The sequence below is a fragment of the Myotis nattereri genome (genome assembly GCF_964212035.1).
Source record: "Myotis nattereri genome assembly, chromosome: 16".
NCBI classification, from domain to species: domain Eukaryota; kingdom Metazoa; phylum Chordata; class Mammalia; order Chiroptera; family Vespertilionidae; genus Myotis; species Myotis nattereri.
The window spans coordinates 34,109,371-34,128,834 of NC_138091.1; the positions used below are offsets into that span (position 1 = coordinate 34,109,371).

The 19,464-nt window shown below is 51.8% G+C and overlaps 1 protein-coding gene across 1 annotated transcript; it reads right to left on the reverse strand.

Moving 5' to 3' along the window:
* Positions 1–13,584: 13,584 nt before the first annotated feature.
* On the reverse strand, positions 13,585–19,416 carry MRM1 (mitochondrial rRNA methyltransferase 1). Its single transcript, XM_081108779.1, has 5 exons — positions 18,626–19,416; positions 18,321–18,414; positions 15,946–16,078; positions 15,715–15,834; positions 13,585–15,512 (listed from the first exon to the last, which is right to left on the reverse strand). Exons 1-5 carry the CDS (start codon positions 19,183–19,185, stop codon positions 15,340–15,342), a joined length of 1,080 nt encoding a protein of 359 aa, XP_080964905.1. The 5' UTR covers positions 19,186–19,416; the 3' UTR covers positions 13,585–15,339.
* Between the last annotated feature and the right edge of the window lie 48 nt (positions 19,417–19,464).

A 19,464-nucleotide genomic window follows, 5' to 3' on the forward strand; every position in this document is an offset into this window, starting at 1 on the left:
CCCTGCAAAGAAGGGACTAAGCATCTGCTGACCATTCAAAGGGAAGCTGTGGCTCAGAGAGGCTAGTGATCTGTCTACAGACACACAGCACTTGAGGATTTGGGGGCTGCAATCTGAAGCCTGAGGCACCATTTGCAGTTACCTCAGAGCCAGGGGCTGTGACAAGGACAGGGAGGGACTAGACCAAGGTCTTGATTCATCAGAAAAACTGCTGTGGAGTAAAATTACTAACCTATGCCAGTAAGTCAGAGAGGCCTGAGCCTGAATCCCAACTTGCCCCTTCCCAGGTCTCGTCACCCTCAGCAAAGTTGCTCCAAACCTTGCTTTGTCTGATGCCTCCTGCAGCCAGTGACGTGCCAGTCTCTGCAAGACTGTGCAGTGGCCAAGACATGTCTCCATCTGTGAAATGGGCCAACCAGGCCTTGCCTCAGTGTCCAAACATAAGAAGCTAGTTCTGTCATTTTCAGCCGAATCTCAAAGAGTGTTAGCTCTGCAGAAAAAGGAACAAGCACTCCCTGACCCCAAGTCCTCCAACCTGAAGTCCAGAAGACTGCACAGGAGAGGCAGACCCAAGGAGGGGTGCAGCCAATGTGTGTGTGTGGGGGGGCGGGAATCCATTTTGCTGGTGCCCACAGCATTATTGCACTCTGGTGGGGGAGTGTGGCACACAGCCATAAAGGACAACTGTGCAACAAGAGGGAATTCAGATGGGGTGGGGGCGGGACAACAGATGTGACTGGGAGCATCAAGGAGGGCTGGGGAGGTGGTGATACTTAAACTGGGTCTCCGGGAAGGCAGATGGACATGGGGATGGGAGCAGGAGAGAAGGCATTGCAGACCATGGAAACTGCCTCCATAAAAGCCTTCAGACTGTCAGGCGCTAAGGGAGTCTGGAGGGGCCCAAAAGGAAGTAGGAACCAGACTAGGGCAGACTGTAGACAGCTTTGACCAGGAGGCTAAGAAGTGTGCACTTTATCCTGGAGGCAGCAGGAGCCATTGAAGGTTTCAGAGCAGGGGCAGGATATGATTTGATCTGCATTTTAGGCATATTGTTTGTAGAGAGAGTGGAAGCAAGAAGGCTATTGGAGCCACCTCCTCGCACACACTGTTACTTAACAATAGCAACACCTCAAGGCTTGGCTGGAGACCTCACAGACCCGTTTTTTTTTTTTCACCACTGCACACCAGGCCTCTAGCTGTGAGCAAAGGCAAGAGATAGCAGGAAACTGTTCAGGATGGGGTTCATGCCCCACTGCCCCAGGCGACCCCAGGTGTGGATCTGTCAGCCAGGAGGACTTTTTAAAAATTATATCATCTATTTATTTATTTTAAGTATATTTTTATTGATTTCAGAGAGAAAGGGAGAGGGGGAGAGAGATAGAAACATCAATGATGAGAGAGAATCATTGATCAGCTGCCTCTTGCACGCCCCCTACTGGGGATTGAGCCTGCAACCCGAAACCCGGTCAGACTGGGAATTGAATCCTGACCTCCTGGTTCATAGGTCACTTGGGCCAGGCTAGCCAGGAGAACTTCTGAGGAAAGGGTGGGGGTGGAGAGGAGAGTTCTTGGAGGGTCACTCCCTCCTCTTGGTTAGTCATACAGAGACCCCTCCCAGGTGGGCTCCTCAAGGATGACAAGGGCAGCAGGTCTGAGGAAGGCTCCCGGACAGACCCACAGAGGAGGGATGGCTGTGGTTTCACAGCGGGGCCTGGCAAGCAACGCCCAGGGTGCTGTCACACTCCAGCCAGGTAATAGTGCCAACTCAGGCCTAAACTTGAATCCATGGAGGTAAGGCCTGGCCACAGTCAGCAGCAAGGAAGATCATCAGAAGCAGTGCCCCCATTCCCCCTCAGACCAGGCTGTCCAGAGGGATGGACGGACTGGGTCGTATCCCCACCCGCAAGTACTCTGGAGGAGGCTGGAAAGGAGGAGGGGACAAATGCTATCAGCTGCCCAGCATAACTTATTAGCATCCAGGCGAGATTAATCAAGCCCAGAAACCTAGAGCAGACCCCTAATTAGTTGCTGCTGATAACTATATTTGTCATGCTCTCCAATTATTCCACTGTAAATTTCAGAGTTTAATTGCACCTTGTTCTTCATTGAAGTGTCACTGTTTGCACACGCTCCCCTAATTCTTTAGCAAATTTGACAAAATTCAGCATTAAATATAGATTATCTTTAGATTTCCATAATTAACACAACCAAACTGTCTCAGGCCTAAATATTTCTCCCAGTGCCATAAATCTGGCCTGTCCCCGGGACCCAGAGAGCTGCTCCCAGCTCCCCAGCAGAGGCTGCGGGGAGAACACGAACGCACACCTGTGTGCCTGTGCAGGGCTGGGGGTGTAGCAGGCGAGGCTTCATTAAGGCCACATGCCCAGAGAGCATCCTACCTTCAAATGTGTAGGAGGCTCCATCGAGGCTGCTCCCTGGGGCACCTCAGCTGTGTCCCAGGGCTTAGAAAGCCACCACAGTTGACCCCGTCCTGGAAGGTGGGCTAGAGGCAAGTGACCCCACAAAGGCAAAGGGCCCCTGTTTGTGACTTTCCTCCCCATTAAGGCTGATCTTGACATTTGACATTATGCTAGGAACACGGCCCAGGCAGACAGGAATGCCCTCTGTGCCTCACCCTCACTGCCCAATCTTCTCTCCCAACCACTCTATCTGACTCACAGATGACAATAACTCCATTCAACCCTAAATACAGCCACCTGGGCTCTTAGTTCAGACTGGAGGCAGGGGAGGAGTTCATGCCCCCTCACCCCAAATCAGGTTGCAAATCTTTTCCACCAACCCCCAAACCTCAGATCTAATAGCCCAACAGGATCAGCACAGTGTCCACTTTCAAGGTGACAAAGGGTTGGCAAAGCGGATGGGAGAGGGCAGAGAAGCTGTGCTCCTCCGGGGCCCTGCCTAGCCCTCGGCCCTTTGGAACAAAACCATATCTTAGGTTTCTCCCAGATCAAGCCCCTTCCAGAGTTCAACTGCCAGCCAAGCACCACCACCCCTGCACTGTATTCAGGTAAACACACACACACACACACACACACACACACACACACACACACACACACACTCTTAGACATACACACATATACAGGGAGAAATAGACACAGATGCACAGAGACATACCACTGATACCCATGGACTCACAGACACACGCAATCAGATACTGACGTACAAAGACAGGCATACACACACAGAAACACATTCCCCTCTGCCAAGTCCAGGAGATGGGGCAGCAAGACAGGGAAATGCTCACTCCCCAGAAATCAGAGGCATATCCAGAGTTTGGCCATGCTGAAGGGCCAGAGCAGACTGGGGGGCCCAGCAGACAGCTCCCCCAGCCCTCTCCCCCTCCACGCTGACTGCCGTCTACCCCCCTGTGTCCCTGGTGAGACGAGAGTGGTGGCTGAGGGGCTGAAGTTGGGAACAGGCAGTAATACCAAGGAGCCTCAAGGTGTCCTCGCAGCAAATTTGGAGGAAAACAATGGCATTGAATGAGATTTGATTTTTTTCCACGATGGGCGAGGCGGGGCTGGTTGTTACGTCGGGGGTCTTTGGGTACAAACGGGCAAGGAGATGCTCCAGGCCACAGGGTGCAGGGCTGGGAGGAACTGGGCAACTAGGAGTGAGGAAGCTCCGGGGCCAGCGGGGACAGGCGGGGACAAAGAGCTAACAGTCAGGATACAGGCTGCCATCCAGCCCCACCTGCCCAGCCCAGAGAGGGCCCCCAAAGCTTGGGTGTCTGCCATGGCCGAGCTGGGTTTTGGATTCAGGAGTCTGGATTCCCAGCCCCCAGATGGAATAGGGGCTGAGGTCCACACAGGTCAGCGGTGAGAAGTGGTCACTGGAGGGTCAGGGGTGAGCAGCCCACCCAGGGTCATTGGCTTCAGAGAGTGGTGAGAGGCAGCTAGTGAGTTAACTCCGAACACTGCAGTTCACTGAACACCTGCCAGGCTCCGGGCACCTGTTATTGTCATTCTACAGAAAACCCTGCAAGAGAAGACATGGCCCCTTGTTCAGATGAAGAAAATGAGGATCAGAAAAGTTAAAGAAATTGCCCAAAGCCAGCCAGCTAGCTGGTGAATACTTGAGACAGCACCTGAACTAAGGTGGGCCAGGCTCTAAGTCTGTGTTTCCTCTGTTCTGCTCGTAAGCGGCACCTCACAGGTGATGGAGCCACACCTTCATCTCTCTCCCCCAATTCCAGCCCTGCCAGAACTCCAGGGTCCTTGGGTCAGCTGGGTCAAAGCTTGGGTGCAGGCTCCAGGATGACAGGGAATCTCCTCCATGGCTCAACCCCAAATCACAAGATTTCCCCAAGCACAGAGGAAGCACTTGTCAGCCGCAACACAACCCACTCCACCCCACCCCCTGGCTGAAGCTTTGAGCTCCCTCCTTCCTTACTGAATAATAGAAGAAATCAGAGGCCATAACCCAGCCTTAATATCCTCTGTCTGAAGGATCTATGCAACATCTTACCTGGATTGTCATCTGAGTAGTTGCATTCCTCTAGTGACAGAGAGCTCGCTGCCTAAAAAATACCCTATTCAACCTCTGGAATCCTGCTAGATGAGTTACTATCTGCCATCCTAAGTCTCCCACTGGCCCCATTCCTGCCCTCTAGGTCACTGCTCTGCCCCATGAAAGCCCCTCTGTAATTTGAATACCATAGCCACTGCCCTCATCACCTCTCCCACTACTACCACCACCTAATGGGCTTCCATTCTCCTGGTTAAACAATTCCTGCTTTCATCAACTATTGCGTACTGTCCTACCCCATTCCCTTTCACCCACCCAGAAGTGTCAGCAGAAGTGACAGCAGAGAGTAACGGTTAAAAGAAACCATTCTGAATGGACTTGGCAATTACCTTTTTGGATATGACAAAGAAAGCACAGGTATAACAAAGCAAAGGAAAGCAAAGGAAAAACATAAATGGGACTACATCAAAATTTCAAAACTTCTGTGCATCAGAGAAGTTTTCATAATCAACAGAGTGAAAGGAGACAAAATAGGAGACAAATTTTGCAAATCATTATTATACAGGGTTATATCCAGAATATGTAAAGAACTCCTACAATTCAACAACAATAAACAACAAATAACCCAACTAAAAACTGGGCAAAGGGCTTGAATAAACATCTCTCCAAGAATGATATGTACTGGCCCACAAACACATGAAAAGATGCTCAACATGACTGATCACAAGGGAAATGCATATCAAAACCACAGTGAGATGTCACCTAATACCCAATAGGATAGTTACTATTTAAAAAAACAGAAAACCATAAATGTTGGTGAGAATGTGGGGCAATTAGAACTCTTGTGCACTGCTGGTGAGATTGTAAAATAGCGCAGCCACTATGGCAAACAGTATGGCAGTTCTTCCAAAATTTAAAATATGATCCAGCAATCGCACTTCTGGGTATATACTCAGAATAACTGAAAACAAAATCTCAGAGGTATGTGTACACCCATCTTCACTGTAGCATTATTTATAGCAGCCAACAGATGGAAGCAACCCAAGTACCCATCAACCGATAAATGGATAAACAAAATGTTGCATGGACACACAATGGAATATTATTCAGCCTTAAAAAGGAAGGAAATCCTGTTACATGCTACAACATGGATGAACCTTGAAGACATGCTAAACGAAATAAGCCAGTCATAAAAAGACAACCACTATATGATTCCACTTATATGGGTTTCTAAAGCTGTCAAATTAATAGAAACAGAAAACAGAATGGTGGTTGTCAGGGGCTGGGAGAAAGGAATGGGCTGTTGTTGCTTATAGAGTTTCAGGTTCGTCAGATGAAAAAGATCTTCAGGTCTGTCGCACAACAATGGGAATATACTGAGCTACTGTACTTAAAAATGGTTAAGATAGCGCTAGCTGGTTTGGCTCAGTGGATAGAGCGTTGGCCTGTGGACTGAAAGGTCCTGGGTTCAATTCTGGTCAGGGGCACATGCCTGGGTTGCGGGCTCGATTCCCAGTAGGGGGCATGCAGGAGGCATCTGAACAATGATTCTCTCTCATCGTTGATGTTTCTGCTTCTCTCTCCTTCTCCCTTCCTCTCTGAAATCAGTAAAAATATATTTAATTTTTTTTAAAAAAAATGGTTAAGACAGCAACCAAACTAAAAAAGGAAAAAGTAAATTGATGCACAAATTAAAAAAAAAAAAAAAAAGGAAAAAGTAACCATTTTGGAGTCGGGCAGAATTGGGTTTGGGTCCCAGCTCCACAGACGTGGGGCACATGCCTCCGAGACTCAGTTTCCCCAGTTCTACAACAGGGCGACGGCAGAGTCTGACTCACAGGATTGCTGTGAGCATTATCGCATGGATTTTTGTGGACTTGTTCACTGCTGCATCTCCAGCTGGTACGTAGTAGGTGCTCAATAAATGCTTGTTACATGACAGCATGAGCTAATAATAATAAACCTTGCCCTTTTGTCCTCAGAAGCCCTCTGGCCCACCCCCACTTTCATCCCTAGCAGGGTCCACTCTCAGGTCCTGGCAGGAGAGAGGGGAGCCCAACTCCCCAAGCAGAGCAGCCCCAGGCTCCCCAACTGCCACTCCGTCCAGCCTGGGCGACAATTCTGTCCATCAATATTGGCCTCCAGCAGCCACACTTGAATGCCCACCCCAATCGATAAGCAGCTGCTGTCATCGATCAGCCCCTGGGGTATCAGAAGCCGGGGGAGGGGCCAGGAGAGGGACAGACAGGGTGTGGAGACACAGGCCCAGAGAGGGTGCAGCAACAGGGAGCCCCCAGTGACCTGGCCACAGCAGGCAGACAGGACAGAGACGACAGAAAACAGAGGCAGAATGAAGAGGGAGAGGAGGCGCCAGACCCAAGCGAGGAAGGGCAAAGAGGCAGCAGACACAGAGTAGGCCCCTGAGGAAGAGGGAAGGAAGAGGCAGGCACGGCCCTGGGAGAAAAAGGGTTTGGGCACCATTTTATAGGAAAGAAACCAAGCTGAGAGATGTAGGAGCAGAGCCAGGACTTAAACCCAAGTCTGGTGTCTCCGAGAGGTGAGGCCTTTTGCTACATCCCACAGTAGCTCTGAGCTATCACTTCTGGCCTCCCTACCTGGGCATACCACCCACAGCTTAGAGGGGAGCTGGTGAGGTGCACCCCTGCCCCTGGGATGACCCCCTGAGAGCTACTCAAGATGCTTTAGGAGTGGGGCGATGGAGGTGGGGGTTGGTGCAGAGGTGGCTGGGCCTCGTCAGCAGCGGGCCTCCCAGCCGCTGGACTGGAGGTTCCCTTCCTCCAGCCCCAGCTCTCCACTCTCCTCCTCCCTCCCTCCTAAACCCTTCTGATTGCCACAGCATGACCTTGGGCAAGTTACTCAACACCTCTGACCCGTTTCCTATCCCTAAACCAGGGGTGGGCAAACTTTTTGACTCGAGGGCCACAATGGGTTCTTAAACTGGACCGGAGGGCCGGAACAAAAGCATGGATGGAGTGTCTGTGTGAACTAATATAAATTCAAAGTGAATATCATTACATAAAAGGGTACGGTCTTTCTTTTCAATAGTTTTATTCATTTCAAACGGGCCGGATCCGGCCCGCGGGCCGTAGTTTGCCCACGGCTGCCCTAAACCAACGGTAGTAACAGTGTCTACCCCCCTAAGCATCAGCTTCCAAGCACATACCCACCATGGGGCTCTGATTTAAACAGGATCCAGCCCCTTGCAGGGCCTGGCCCGTGGCTAGTACCCCCATCTGTAGGAGGGGCATCTGCGCAAGGCCTGGATGCAGATGGGCCTCAGCAGGGTGAGGGCTGAAGGGTTCTACAGAGCAGCCTCTCGGCCCTCCCTCTGTTAGCTCCTTTGTTTCAGAGAAGCAAGAGCAGCTGTGGCTGGGGGATCATGTGTGTCCTGCCTCCTCGGAAAGCTGAAGGTCAGTGCCAGCTGGAAATGTGCTGAGAGGTTTGCCCCTCCAGCCCACACAGTGAAGAAGGGGGGGAGGCAATTAGTCTCCAACCCCAGGACCCATTTGCTGAGCTGTTCACTCACCCTTATTAAACCCTCAGGATGTGCCTGGCCCTGTGCTGGGACCTGGGACTATACAATGAGTCAAACTAATTCACACACTGATTGTCTAAAAGAGGGGGATGGGGCTTAGTGTCTGCAGAAGCCTGTGGGGGCCAAGGGGAAGTTACAGGGGGCAGGGGGCCAGTGTGGCTACTAGCAAGAAGGGACCTAGCCCACCCTCTGACCGCCTCCCTCACCTGCTGGTTTCTGCCTTGGTTTCTTTTTTCTAAAGGAAACTGTTCAATTATTTTATTTTGAGTTACAGATAAACCACAGAAGGTGCCACTTTTCATGGAGTCTCCCTCCTGACCCCACAAACTTCAGCAAAAAAGCTGCGGTACCTGAGGAAGAGAGGGGTGCAGAGGTGGAGGGAGAAAGCAGACGGGCCCAAGTTCAGCCAGGGGCCTGGGCCCAGCCCCTCCTCCCTGCCCCAGGCAGCTGGGGAAAGGGGTCCTGTGATGGAATATTATGGCAGAGAGAGCACAACGGGGAGGGGCAGGGGGCGGGGCGGGGGGCGGGGGGGCATGTCCATAAGAATCCTTCCTGGAGAGCAGTGGAGGGAAACCTTGTGTAGAAGCAGCCTTCGCAGAGCCCAGTATAAAGCTCCTGATCCTAATTCGACGTCCAGCCCCACTCCTTTTCCCAGCCCGGGGAAGAAACTGGACAATTCAAGGACAGAGCTCCTGCCCTTTCCTGCTTCTCTGAATGTGCCATGGTCCTGGGGCTCTGGCCCTGCTCCCCACCCCACCCCCCACCCCCCACTGGTTAAACAAGGTTTTGCGATTTAAAAAGATAATTCTGAGCAGTTGTATCTGTAAAATAACAATGGCCGCCTTGACAGAGTTTACGATTTACCAGGCCCTGTGCTTTGCTGCTCGGGTATGGTATCCCCGTTCAAAGAAGAGCAGTGCATATCCTAGAGCAGTGGTTCTCAACCTTCCTAACGCCGCGACCCTTTAATACAGTTCCTCATGTTGTGGTGACCCCCAACCATAAAATTACTTTCGTTGCTACTTCATAACTGTAATTTTGCTACTGTTATGAATTGTAATGTAAATATCTGATATGCAGGATGTATTTTCATTGTTACAAATTGAACATAATTAAAGCATAGTGATTAATCACAAAAACAATATGTAATTATATATGTGTTTTTCCGATGGTCTTAGACAACCCCTGTGAAAGGGTCGTTTGACTCCCAAAGGGGTCGCGACTCACAGGTTGAGAACCGCTGTCCTAGAGGCTAACAACTTGCCTTAGGCTATCCCACTAGGAAGAGGTGGGTCAGGATTAGAACCCAGACCATGCTGTTCATGCTGATTTGAAGGGAAGTGGCAGTGGGGATGGGGGGACTAGAACCTCTGAATGAGGTTAAGGGGGGAGGATAAAGCAAGGGGTGGCCCCAGGTGCTATGCCACCTGACCAGGCTTCCAGGACCATCCCTGGGAGAAAGGGATGGTGACATCCTCCTGGCCAGAACTGGCCACTTCTCCCCACATAAAACTCTATGGGCATTCTGAGCCCAAACCTAGGAGGAGCACTGAGCTCTGGGCTGGAAAGGAGGCAGTGAGAACTTTCTGGGGCACCTCCCCCAGCAGGATGAGCTGAAGACCACCAAGGAGGTGTTAATGAAACAGGGAAGCTGCGAACAGACCCAGGAGTGATTCCAATCTGACACCTCTACCCCAGCCCCCACCAGTAATGAGCTGGGACCTGCCCTGCTCCCGAGAGAGGAGGTGTAGGGGAGGAGGGGAAATCCTTGGGCATCTTTGTAGTTTCAGATGCCTCTTTTCATCATCTTCACAGCGAACACACATTTATTGAGCATCTACTGTGTCCCAGGCACTGTGATGTCATGTTTCCATTTTATAGATGAAGACACTGAGGTTCAATCAGGTCAAGTGGCCTGAGGAAGAGCTAACATTTAGACCCAGGACTGTCCAACTCAGAAGTCTGTGTTAATGCTTTTGCTACTGTGCCTCTGACATGGACCCATGCTAGGTCCTCAGCAGGAAGGTGGGTAGGGTGGGAATGTTCCCATCTGGGGATGGATCCAGGAGCCTAACCCTGGGGGCACTAGGAGTGGGCCCACACTTCCACGAAGGGAGGTGAATAAAGGAAGCACACCCAGCCCACCACCTGTCCTGAAAGTTCAGACCCGGGAAGGAGGAGCAGGCTCCCTGTGTGCTCTCTTCATCTTCCACGAGTGTGCAAAGACAGTGGGGCAGGGGGTCCAAGGAGGGGCCTCCAGCTCTGCCCACTGCCTGGAAAGGGGATGCAGACTGGAGAAGACTGAAGTAGTAGTGGAGGGGGGTGTACTAGGAAGACCCCAGCCTCCTGGCCTGGGAGGGAGGGGCCGAGCAGCTCTGTTGAATGGAGCCCCATGTTTGTAAACATCAATTATCAGGGATTAGCAGATGGGCATGCTAATTGCACCTGTGGAAGACAGAGACCTCAAGGTTGATTACATTTACAAACTGTGAGGCCCCCCTGGCGCCTGGCCCTGCAGGAGTGTGTGTGTGTTTGTGTGTGGGGGGGTCTAATTTAGGACCCCAGCGGGGGGGGGGGGGGGCGAACTTGGCAATTTAGCCTCCTGCCAATAGAGAAGTCCAGCCCTGGAAGGAAGCAGGGGTGTTGGCCACAATTCAGCTGCTCTGGAAATTCTAAGGCAGCCTCCAACCCTTCGGGGACCCTCCCCATCTTGGCTGTGGAGCCCAGACAAGGAGGATCCTGCAAATGCCATTTCAGCCCCTCCCCTCTCCAATTCGCTCTAGTGGTTTTCAGAAGTGAATCATTGAGTGTTGCAGCTGAAAGAGACCCTAGAGCAGCGGTTCTCAACCTGTGGGCCGTGACCCTTTTGGCAGTCGAACGACCCTTTCACAGGGGTCGCCTAAGACCATCCTGCGTATCAGATATTTACTTTACAATTCATAACAGTAGCAACATTACAGTTATGAAGTAGCAATGAAAATAATTTCAAAGTTGGGGGTCACCACAACATGAGGAACTGTATTAAAGGGTCGCAGCATTAGGAAGGTTTAGAACCACTGCCCTAGAGCCTATGGGGAAATTGAGGCTGGGTTGGTAGGAGAGAAGAGCCCAGTGCCCTGACCTCTGGGTCTGCACCTGGGTACTGTGAGGACAGCCACCATGTCCCAGGCACCAGCTGAGGTCTTCACGCGCATCATCTCATTTCATCTGCACCAGGCTCCTTGGAAGTAGACACCACGGTTATCCCCATTTTATTGATGAGGGAAGTTAGACTTGGAAAAGTGAAGGGACATGTTCACATTTACACCATCGTCAAGGCACAGAGTTGGGACTCAGCAAACTGCCCTGGCCTCTCGTGGCTTCATCCCGACCCTGCCCTCCAGGGATGGACCTGCGTCCAGCACCTTCATTCCCTGTCACAGCCCCTGGAGCTCCTGGGTATGGACCACACCTGGTGCACAGTGTCATGTGTCAGCTACCAGCGGCCACGCCAAGGAGAAGCAGGCCTCATCCTGGGCCTTGGGACCTCAGGTGCTTTCTCTGTTTTGAGAATGCCTGGTTTGCATAACAGAACTACATCCTGGCTGTGTATGGCAGGTAATTACAGCCTCAATACTTCTGGTTCAAGTGAACCTATCTTTCCAGAGACCAGCCAGCCTGCTGCCCATGGATGAAGCAGGGAGGAGCCCCCTGTGCCTGGCTATTAGCCCAGGAGAGTGACCCCTCTAGATGGCCCAGACCACAGGGACCCAGCAAGCTGATAAATAGCATGCTCCAAGCAGGTCAGATAGGGTTCCAGATACTAGAGGAGTCCATGGGCAAGACTAGGGGCTCTGGACCCTGAGTACCCCCAACCCCAACTTCTAGTTTCCATGCTGGGTTTGGGTCCCTACATGGAAGAAACTCCAGGACACCTGAGTTTATGTCATCAAATCTGTTAGTCTGGGTTCTTCAGAGAAACAGAACCAACAGAAGACACACACACTTATCTATTTATTTATTACTAGAGGCCCAGTGCACAAAATTTGTGCATGGGTAGGGTCCCTAGGCCTGGCTGGTGATCAGGGCCAATCAGGGCCTTCCTTCCCCTGGCTGCTGGCGTGACCTTCCTTCATTCTGCGCCACCCCCTGGTGGTCATCACACATCGTAGCGAGCAGTCGAACACCCGGTCGAACTCCCAAGGGGACAATTTGCATATTAGCCTTTTATTACGTAGGATAGAGAATTGGCTCATGTAATCATGGGGGTTGGCACCCCAAGTTCTGCAGGGTGAGTCTCATGCTGGAGGCCAATGATGTCATTCCCATCTGAAGGCCAGCAGGCTCGAGACTCCAGAAGAGCCCGTGTTTTCAGTTCCAAAAAAAACCAGGAAGAGTTCTCCTACTCATGGGTCAGGCTTTTTGTCCTATTTAGGCCTTCAACTGATTGGATGAGGCACACCCACATTAGGAAGAGCAATCTGTTTTACTCAGTCTACCAATCTGAATGTTATTCTCACCCAAAGTCACCCTCACAAACACATTCAGAACGTTTGACCAAATATCAGGGCACCATGGCCCAGTCAAGTTGACATATAAAGTGAACCATCACACTGATGTTGTGTGCCAGTCCTTGGTGCAGAGTTCTTTAGTTTACAGAACTTTTTTTGTTGTTAATCCTCACCCTAAGGTATTTTTCCCACTGCTTTTCAGAGGGAGTGGAAGGGTGAGGGGGGAGAGAGAGAAACATTAATGTCCAAGAGGCACACTGACTGGTTGCCTCCTGCACGTGCCCTAACCGGGGGTGGGGAGCGAACCCACAACCCAGGTATATTCCCTGAAACCCTTGGGTGAGCAGGCCAACACTCTAATTACTGATCAACACTGGCCAAAAACATGTTTTACTGACATGCTCTCATCTTATTTTACAACATCTCTGCTGGGGAGGGGGCAGCTGGAGCAGGTGCTGATGGTGCCATTCCCATTTTACAGGTGTGGAGACTGAGAAGCCATCTAGGTAAGAAGCCATGGAGCCAGGGCTAGAGCCAGCATCTTCTAAAAAACTTTAGGGACAGATGAAAGGTTGCCTAGCGTGTGCTTCCAGCATGCCCTCAAAAGCACGGTGTGAATGATTTGGTAGAGGTTTCTTGGATATGAGTGGGTAGCTGGAGGAACAGTGATTCTCAAACCTGTCTGCACACTAGCAGGGGAGCTGCAAGAAATGCGTATACCTGGCTTGCTCCCCACAGATTCTGATTTCATCAGTCTGGTGCCTTTGGGATCTGGAATATTAAAAGTTATCCCCCTTCCCTGATCCCATGACTCTACAGTGCAGCCAAGGTACAAAGCCACTCTAGGCTCTTGGCCAAGAGCACAGCAGAGATGGAGGAAACAGGTAGTATGTCCAAGGTTGACTTGTGCCAGCGGAGGTCAGAGCCTGTGTGCCAGATGGGGACGGACAGTTCAAGGGAGGATGGAGAGTGCCAATAAAGTGGTTATCTGTGGAGTTTATGAAGGGGTTTCTTCTTTTCTTGAGAGGATCAACTTTGACTTTAAAGCAATCTTAGGCCCTTTTTATTTTTTTCGTTTTTCTTAATATATTTTTATTGATTTCAGAGAGGAAGAGAGAGGGAGAGATAGAAACATCAATGATGAGAGAGAATCATTGATTGGCTGCCTCCTGCATGCCTCCTACTGGGGATCGAGCCCACAACCCTAGGTATGTGCCCTTGTCCGGAATCAACCCTGGGACCCTTTGGTCCGCAAGCCAACACTCTATCCACTGAGCCAAACCAGCTAGGGCTAGGCCCTTTATAAACAAATTCAAATGTCTTTCTAAATTGTCATTACCATTAGAATTCCAAGATAAATGCAGTCCACAGAGAAAGGGCAGTACTATTTACTGAGCACCTACTATGCGTGAGGCACCGAGTTCCTGGTGTCCTCTGAATCCTCCTAGCAATCCAGAAGGACAGGGTTACCCCCTTTCACCGAGGAGGGCACTGAGGCCCAGGCAGGTAAGGAACTTGCCCCAGGTCACACAGCAATCAGGATTTGAATTTAGGGTTGTTGTCCTCCAGATCCACACTCCAGAGCAGTGGTTCTCAACTAGGGGTGACTCCCCCACCCACCCTCCAGGGACATACGGCAATGTCTAGAGAGATTTTTGGTTGTCACAACTGGAGGAAGGGGGCTGCTACTGGCATCTGGTAAGTAGAGGCCAGGGGTGCTGCTAAACATCCTACAATGCACAGCACAGTCCCCACAACAGAGAATTATCCAGCCCAGAATGTTAACAGCGCTGAGGCTGACAAACCCTCAGCCTGGGCTGCACATAACACCTGTGGTGGGGAAGGGGAGGCTTTACAAATCCTGATGCCCAGCTGCACCCTAACCAACTAACTACATCAGACTCTGGGGATCGGTCCCAGTGTCAGTTTATTCTTAAAGCTTGTCAGGTGGTTCCAATGTGCAGCCCAGACTATTCTAAACTACTTACACCTGTGGCCTCTGTTCCTGAGGGACAAGTACCAAATCGGTCCCAATAACAACCAGCAACCCTATCCTCGCCACCTCCCAGAATCAAAGGCCAGGCTTCATTGGTTCCTTCCGTGTAGGTGGACTAACTGCTGACTCACCAGTCAGGGGGACTTGAGGGCCAGTGGGGTGGGAGGTGTTTGCTAACCTTTCCCTTGCCTCTTGGAGGCCACTGCCAGGGATCTCCCCAGCCGACTGCAAGAGCTTCCCGAAAAGACCGTGGACTAAAGAGCAAGGCTGCCACCTAATGGATGAATCGAACAGAATGGCCCACCAGTGGAGGTTTTATTTGAGCCTCACAACAGCCCTGAGAGGGAGGTGCCAACAAGGGCTCTGAGGCATATAAAGATGAAGTCCGTGCTCAAGGCCCCGCAGTGGGGCAGGGTGTGAGCCTGGATTTGCACCTGTCTGGCCCACAAAGAGCCCTTGGCTCCCTCTACATTCTCACACTGGTTCGAAGGAATAGAATCCCTGGACTGTGCTGCCCAGCTCCCTTCTGATGTTTAGACTTCCCCTTGATGTCCAGGCAGGACCTGGGAGGAAACATACCCTCTCCACTAGCACTTAACAGGCTACCATCTCCAACTGCAAAACTCAAAACAGGAAACAGGACTTCTTCTGGTCTCCACCGCAAAGCTCCCTGCTTCCCAAGACAGTGATTACTGAACAGAGCCTGGTGCACACTCAAGTAACAGATTCCAACACACTTCACCATGTGGATGCGTGGGCCACCTATCCCCTGCCCTCCAGCACATACACATCTTGAACAGTTCAAGTCAGCCCCCGTCTTGCCTCTCTCTTTCTGATCCTGAGGACAGTCCTGGGTGCTGAGGCAATCTGGGCCCTTCAGCCGTGGCTGAGGGTTCTTGGGGGTCTCGGAGATGTTTCCCTCTCTTCCCATCTTCCGGAAAACCCTTCCTCTGGCTGCAAATGGAGTGAAGAAGAATACCTGCAAAGACAGACAGAATGATATGGGGAAGAGAACCGAGAAGAGGAAGGACCATATGCCAGGCACTCCCTCATTTCATTCTCAAAAGGATGTATTTTCTGCATTTGGCACAGAAAGCAATGGACATGGAGAATGATTGAGAAACTTGTTTAGGATGAAACAGCTACACATGTGTGATCAGAGGAAAAGAAGTAAGACTCACCTGCAGCCACGGAGACATTCAAGGACTCCAGTCCAGGAGGCAGCTGCCGGCCAGGCAGGATGGTGAGGAGGAGCTGGCAGGAGGCTTGCACCTCTGGGGACAGGCCAGAGCCCTCATTCCCTGCAAAGCACAGGAGGGGGGAAAGGGCAGAGATTAGGAATGCCACAGCTGGACAGGCAGGCACTCAGGAAATGAACAGCTGAGCACAGAAAAGCAGGAACATCTACCTACCCAGCACTAGGAGAGTAGGCTGGTCCCAGAGGAACTCCAAGCAACTAGTGATGGGGATCTCAGAGGACCCAGAAATCTCAGGCCCTGGGCAGCCCACCGTGCCAGCCACGAGCCAGCCCTGCCGGGCTTTGGCCTGAAAGGGGAAAGAAATCATATTCTAGCTCACCAAACCTTCATCAGAGCCTTGGCCAAGGAATAGCCCCAACCTTGCCCATATATATAGGTTTACAGTTGTGAGCACCTGAAACAGCTTATTCTTGTGTTAATATTAATTATTGGATTATTTTCCATGTGAACAATTATAAACCTACTTTTGCCCCACCCTGTATGCATTACCTTGGTGAGCCATTCAATTCAGTCAATAATTAATAAGCACCTAGAATGGGAAGACTCTGTTCTAGGCACTGGAGATAGGGCAGTGAACAGCAACCAAAATCCCAGCCTCATGGAAGGGAGGGCCTCACTGAAATGACTTTTGAGTGGAGATCAGAAGGAGATGAGGAAGCACGATGTAGACATCAGGGGGAAGAATCTTCTAGGCCAGTGGTTGGCAAACTGCGGCTCGCGAGCCACATGCGACTCTTTGGCCCCTTGAGTGTGGCTCTTCCACAAAATACTGACTTCTGCGCATGGGCCACGAAGTTTCAATCACACTGTACATGAGCACCCGCACGTGGTATTTTGTGGAAGAGCCACACTCAAGGGGCCAAAGAGCCACATGTGGCTCGCGAGCCTCAGTTTGCCGACCACTGTTCTAGGCAGTGATCAGTAAATGCAAAGGCTGAGGGATGGCTGCTTACCTGCTATGTGTGAGGAACAGCACAATAGCAAGGTGGCCATGGGAAGGGAGCCATTGAGACAGGAGAGGGAACAAAGGGCTACATAAGATAGAACCTCCAAGGCCACTGGAAGGACTTTGGCTTATACTATGAGAGAAATGCAAAGGCTTTTAAAAACTCTGAACGCGTGGTCTGACTTATGCTGCAACAGGATCTCTCTGCCTGTTGGGTTGACAGCCAATAGCAGAAGCAAGATCAGGTAGGAGGTTTCACAATAATACAGGCAAGAGACGATGGTGGCTTGGACCAGAGTTGTAGCAGTGGAGAGAGAAGAAGTGGTGAGAATATGCAAATAACTTTATGGTAAAACCAAAAGGATGCAATGACAAATGGGAATGGGTGTGAGAGCAGAAAAAAAAATCAAGGGCGATGCCAAGGTTTCTATCCTAACCACTGAAAGGATGGAGCTGCCATCAATTGAGCTGGGTCTCCAGAAGGAACAGGGGCTGGGCTATGGAACTGTTCAGTTTGAAATGCCGATTAGACAGCAAAAGAAAGCTGTTTTGTTTTATAACCCCTTTGAGATGCTTTTATTTATTCATATTGGAATCATTCTGGGTTGAGGACATTGAGCAGCTTTCTAAAATCCCATCAACTATTATTTACCTTGCTTTTTTCAAACCAGTGTTGCTAGTTGTTTGAAAACAGAGCTACTGAGTAGGTAACTAGATACGTGAATCTGGGATTTAGGAGCAAGATCCAGGTTAGGCTATACATTTGGGACGCATTCAAATATAGATGCTACTTAAAGCCGTGAGAGTGGATGAGGCAAAAAGAAAAAGAAAAGAGAATGAATGAATGAATGAATGAATGATAAATAAATATATGTGTGTGTGTGTGTGTGTGTGTGTGTGTGTATAGATATATATATATTTGGAAGGAGATCCAAGAAGTACTGAGACTTGGAAGAGACCTGGAGATGGTCAGTGGAACGGCCACGTGCAGGGCAATACTGCCCCCTTGTGTTCAGCAAGAGAACAGCGGGGGGGTTTCTTTACTAAGGTTTGCTCCCCAAATGTTGTGGGATTTTTGTGTGGTAGTGGGGGTTGTTTTGTGTGTGTGAAAGGGAAGAGAGGAAAGGCATAGACTAGTCCTTATTAAAGAGCCTTTCAAGCAGACTAGAAGGAGTCAGTGGGGGGGGGGGGGGACATATGTAATACTTTCAACAATAAAGTTTTTTTTTAAAGAGCCTTGCAAGCTATGTCCCTAGGGAGGGACTCGGGACACGTTTACTGAAGGCCTACTTAGCAGGTACTGAGGCCCCGTGGCAGACCTGGAGCAGGGCAAAAAGGTATGCCTGGAGAAGTGCAGTCAAGGGAACGAGGCTAGGACATCTCCAACTTCAGATTCTGTTCCCCTCATGGTTTTAAAAACCCGGGGAGCCTTCCCTCTTCCCGAAGGGATTCAGAGAAGCACAGGAAATGCCAACATGCTCTCTTCTCCCCCTTCCTCCACCAGTTCCTGGTTAAGTGGCCTGAGAGGTTGGGCGTGGCTCATTTCTGCTCCTTCCCGCCACCCCAACCCCTCAGCCCTCACCTGTAAAAAGCCGCCCAGGTCATCGGTGAAGAATATGTCCATCACCTCCATAGCCCCCGCGCTGGCCTTGCTGACCACCGGAGTGAGCGGGCAGCTGCAAAGTGACCCCATGCCCCGTGTCAGGCTGCGTCATCTCAAGCCCGGCGCCCTGCCCTGCCCTCCCCCCTCTCCCGGCCCCCAAGGTTTAGAGATGAAAATTCTGGAGATCGGGAGACCTGCCTAGGGGACCACCAAAGGGTCAAGGTGCTGAGGAACTCGGCTGTCCCTTGAAATTGGGACACACGGGGAATAACGAATGTCCGTGCCTGTTTCTGCGGCTGGTGATGACCTGGTCCACTCCGAGGAAGTGAGCGGAGCGCAGCACGGCCCCGAAATTCCGGGGATCCTGGAGCCTCTCGAGGACGAGCCACAGCTGCTGGGGGTCATCTCCGGGCCTCGCCTCCCCGGCCTCAGTCCAGGGCCGGGGCCGCAGCGGGCTCACCTCCATGCAGACGCCCTGGTGCACCTGGTGGCGGCACAGGGCGTCCAGCTTCTGCCGCCGGGGCCACAGAACCGGAATGTCCCGCGCTTCCGCCTCCCGGAGCAGCTCTGCCCGCTCTCCCCGCACCCCCGACCGGCCGGCCTGGAGCAGGAGCCGGGCCACGCGGCGGCGGGCGGCCCGCAGAGCCAGGAGGCACGGGGACAGGCCGAACAGGAGTTCCCGGCCCCCGGTGGAGCGCGGGGCAGGCGCCAGGTCATCCAGGAGCAGGCGGCTCAGCTCCTCTCCCCCGGGCCGCTCCCCGGGCCGCGCCGAGCGGGAGGACTGACGCGCAAGTTGGCCGGGAAAACGCCAGGTCGCGCCCCTGAGGGCCCGAAGCAGCGCCATGGCCGATGCCCTTAGCTACGTCCTCGAGAGCTGTCGCTCCAGACGGAGCCTGTGGCACCCATCCCGCCTCCTCAGACAGAGAAACGAACAGTCCAGACTCCCGGCCGGAAGCTGTCTGAGGCAGGTAGCCGGGCCGCGACCGCCCCCTTCCCGACCTCGCGCGGGGTGCTCCGCTTCCGAGTTCGCGCGAGCCCGCTTCCTCCCCGGACGCATTGCGCATGCTCACCCACTAGGCCGTCCCGACAGCGCCGCCTGCAGGGCTGGCTGAGCAGCGACCTC

Bases quoted from the DNA above. Each gene is read 5' to 3' on its own strand.
- MRM1 (XM_081108779.1), bottom strand. From the start codon at position 19,185: ATGGCGCTGCTTCGGGCCCTCAGGGGCGCGACCTGGCGTTTTCCCGGC. The intron at 18,415-18,625 runs GCACGGACATTC...GTCACTTTGCAG, and splicing joins ATCACCAGCCGCAGAAACAG to CTGCCCGCTCACTCCGGTGG. The intron at 15,835-15,945 runs GTAGGTAGATGT...TGTGCTTTGCAG, and splicing joins GCCTACTCTCCTAGTGCTGG to GGAATGAGGGCTCTGGCCTG.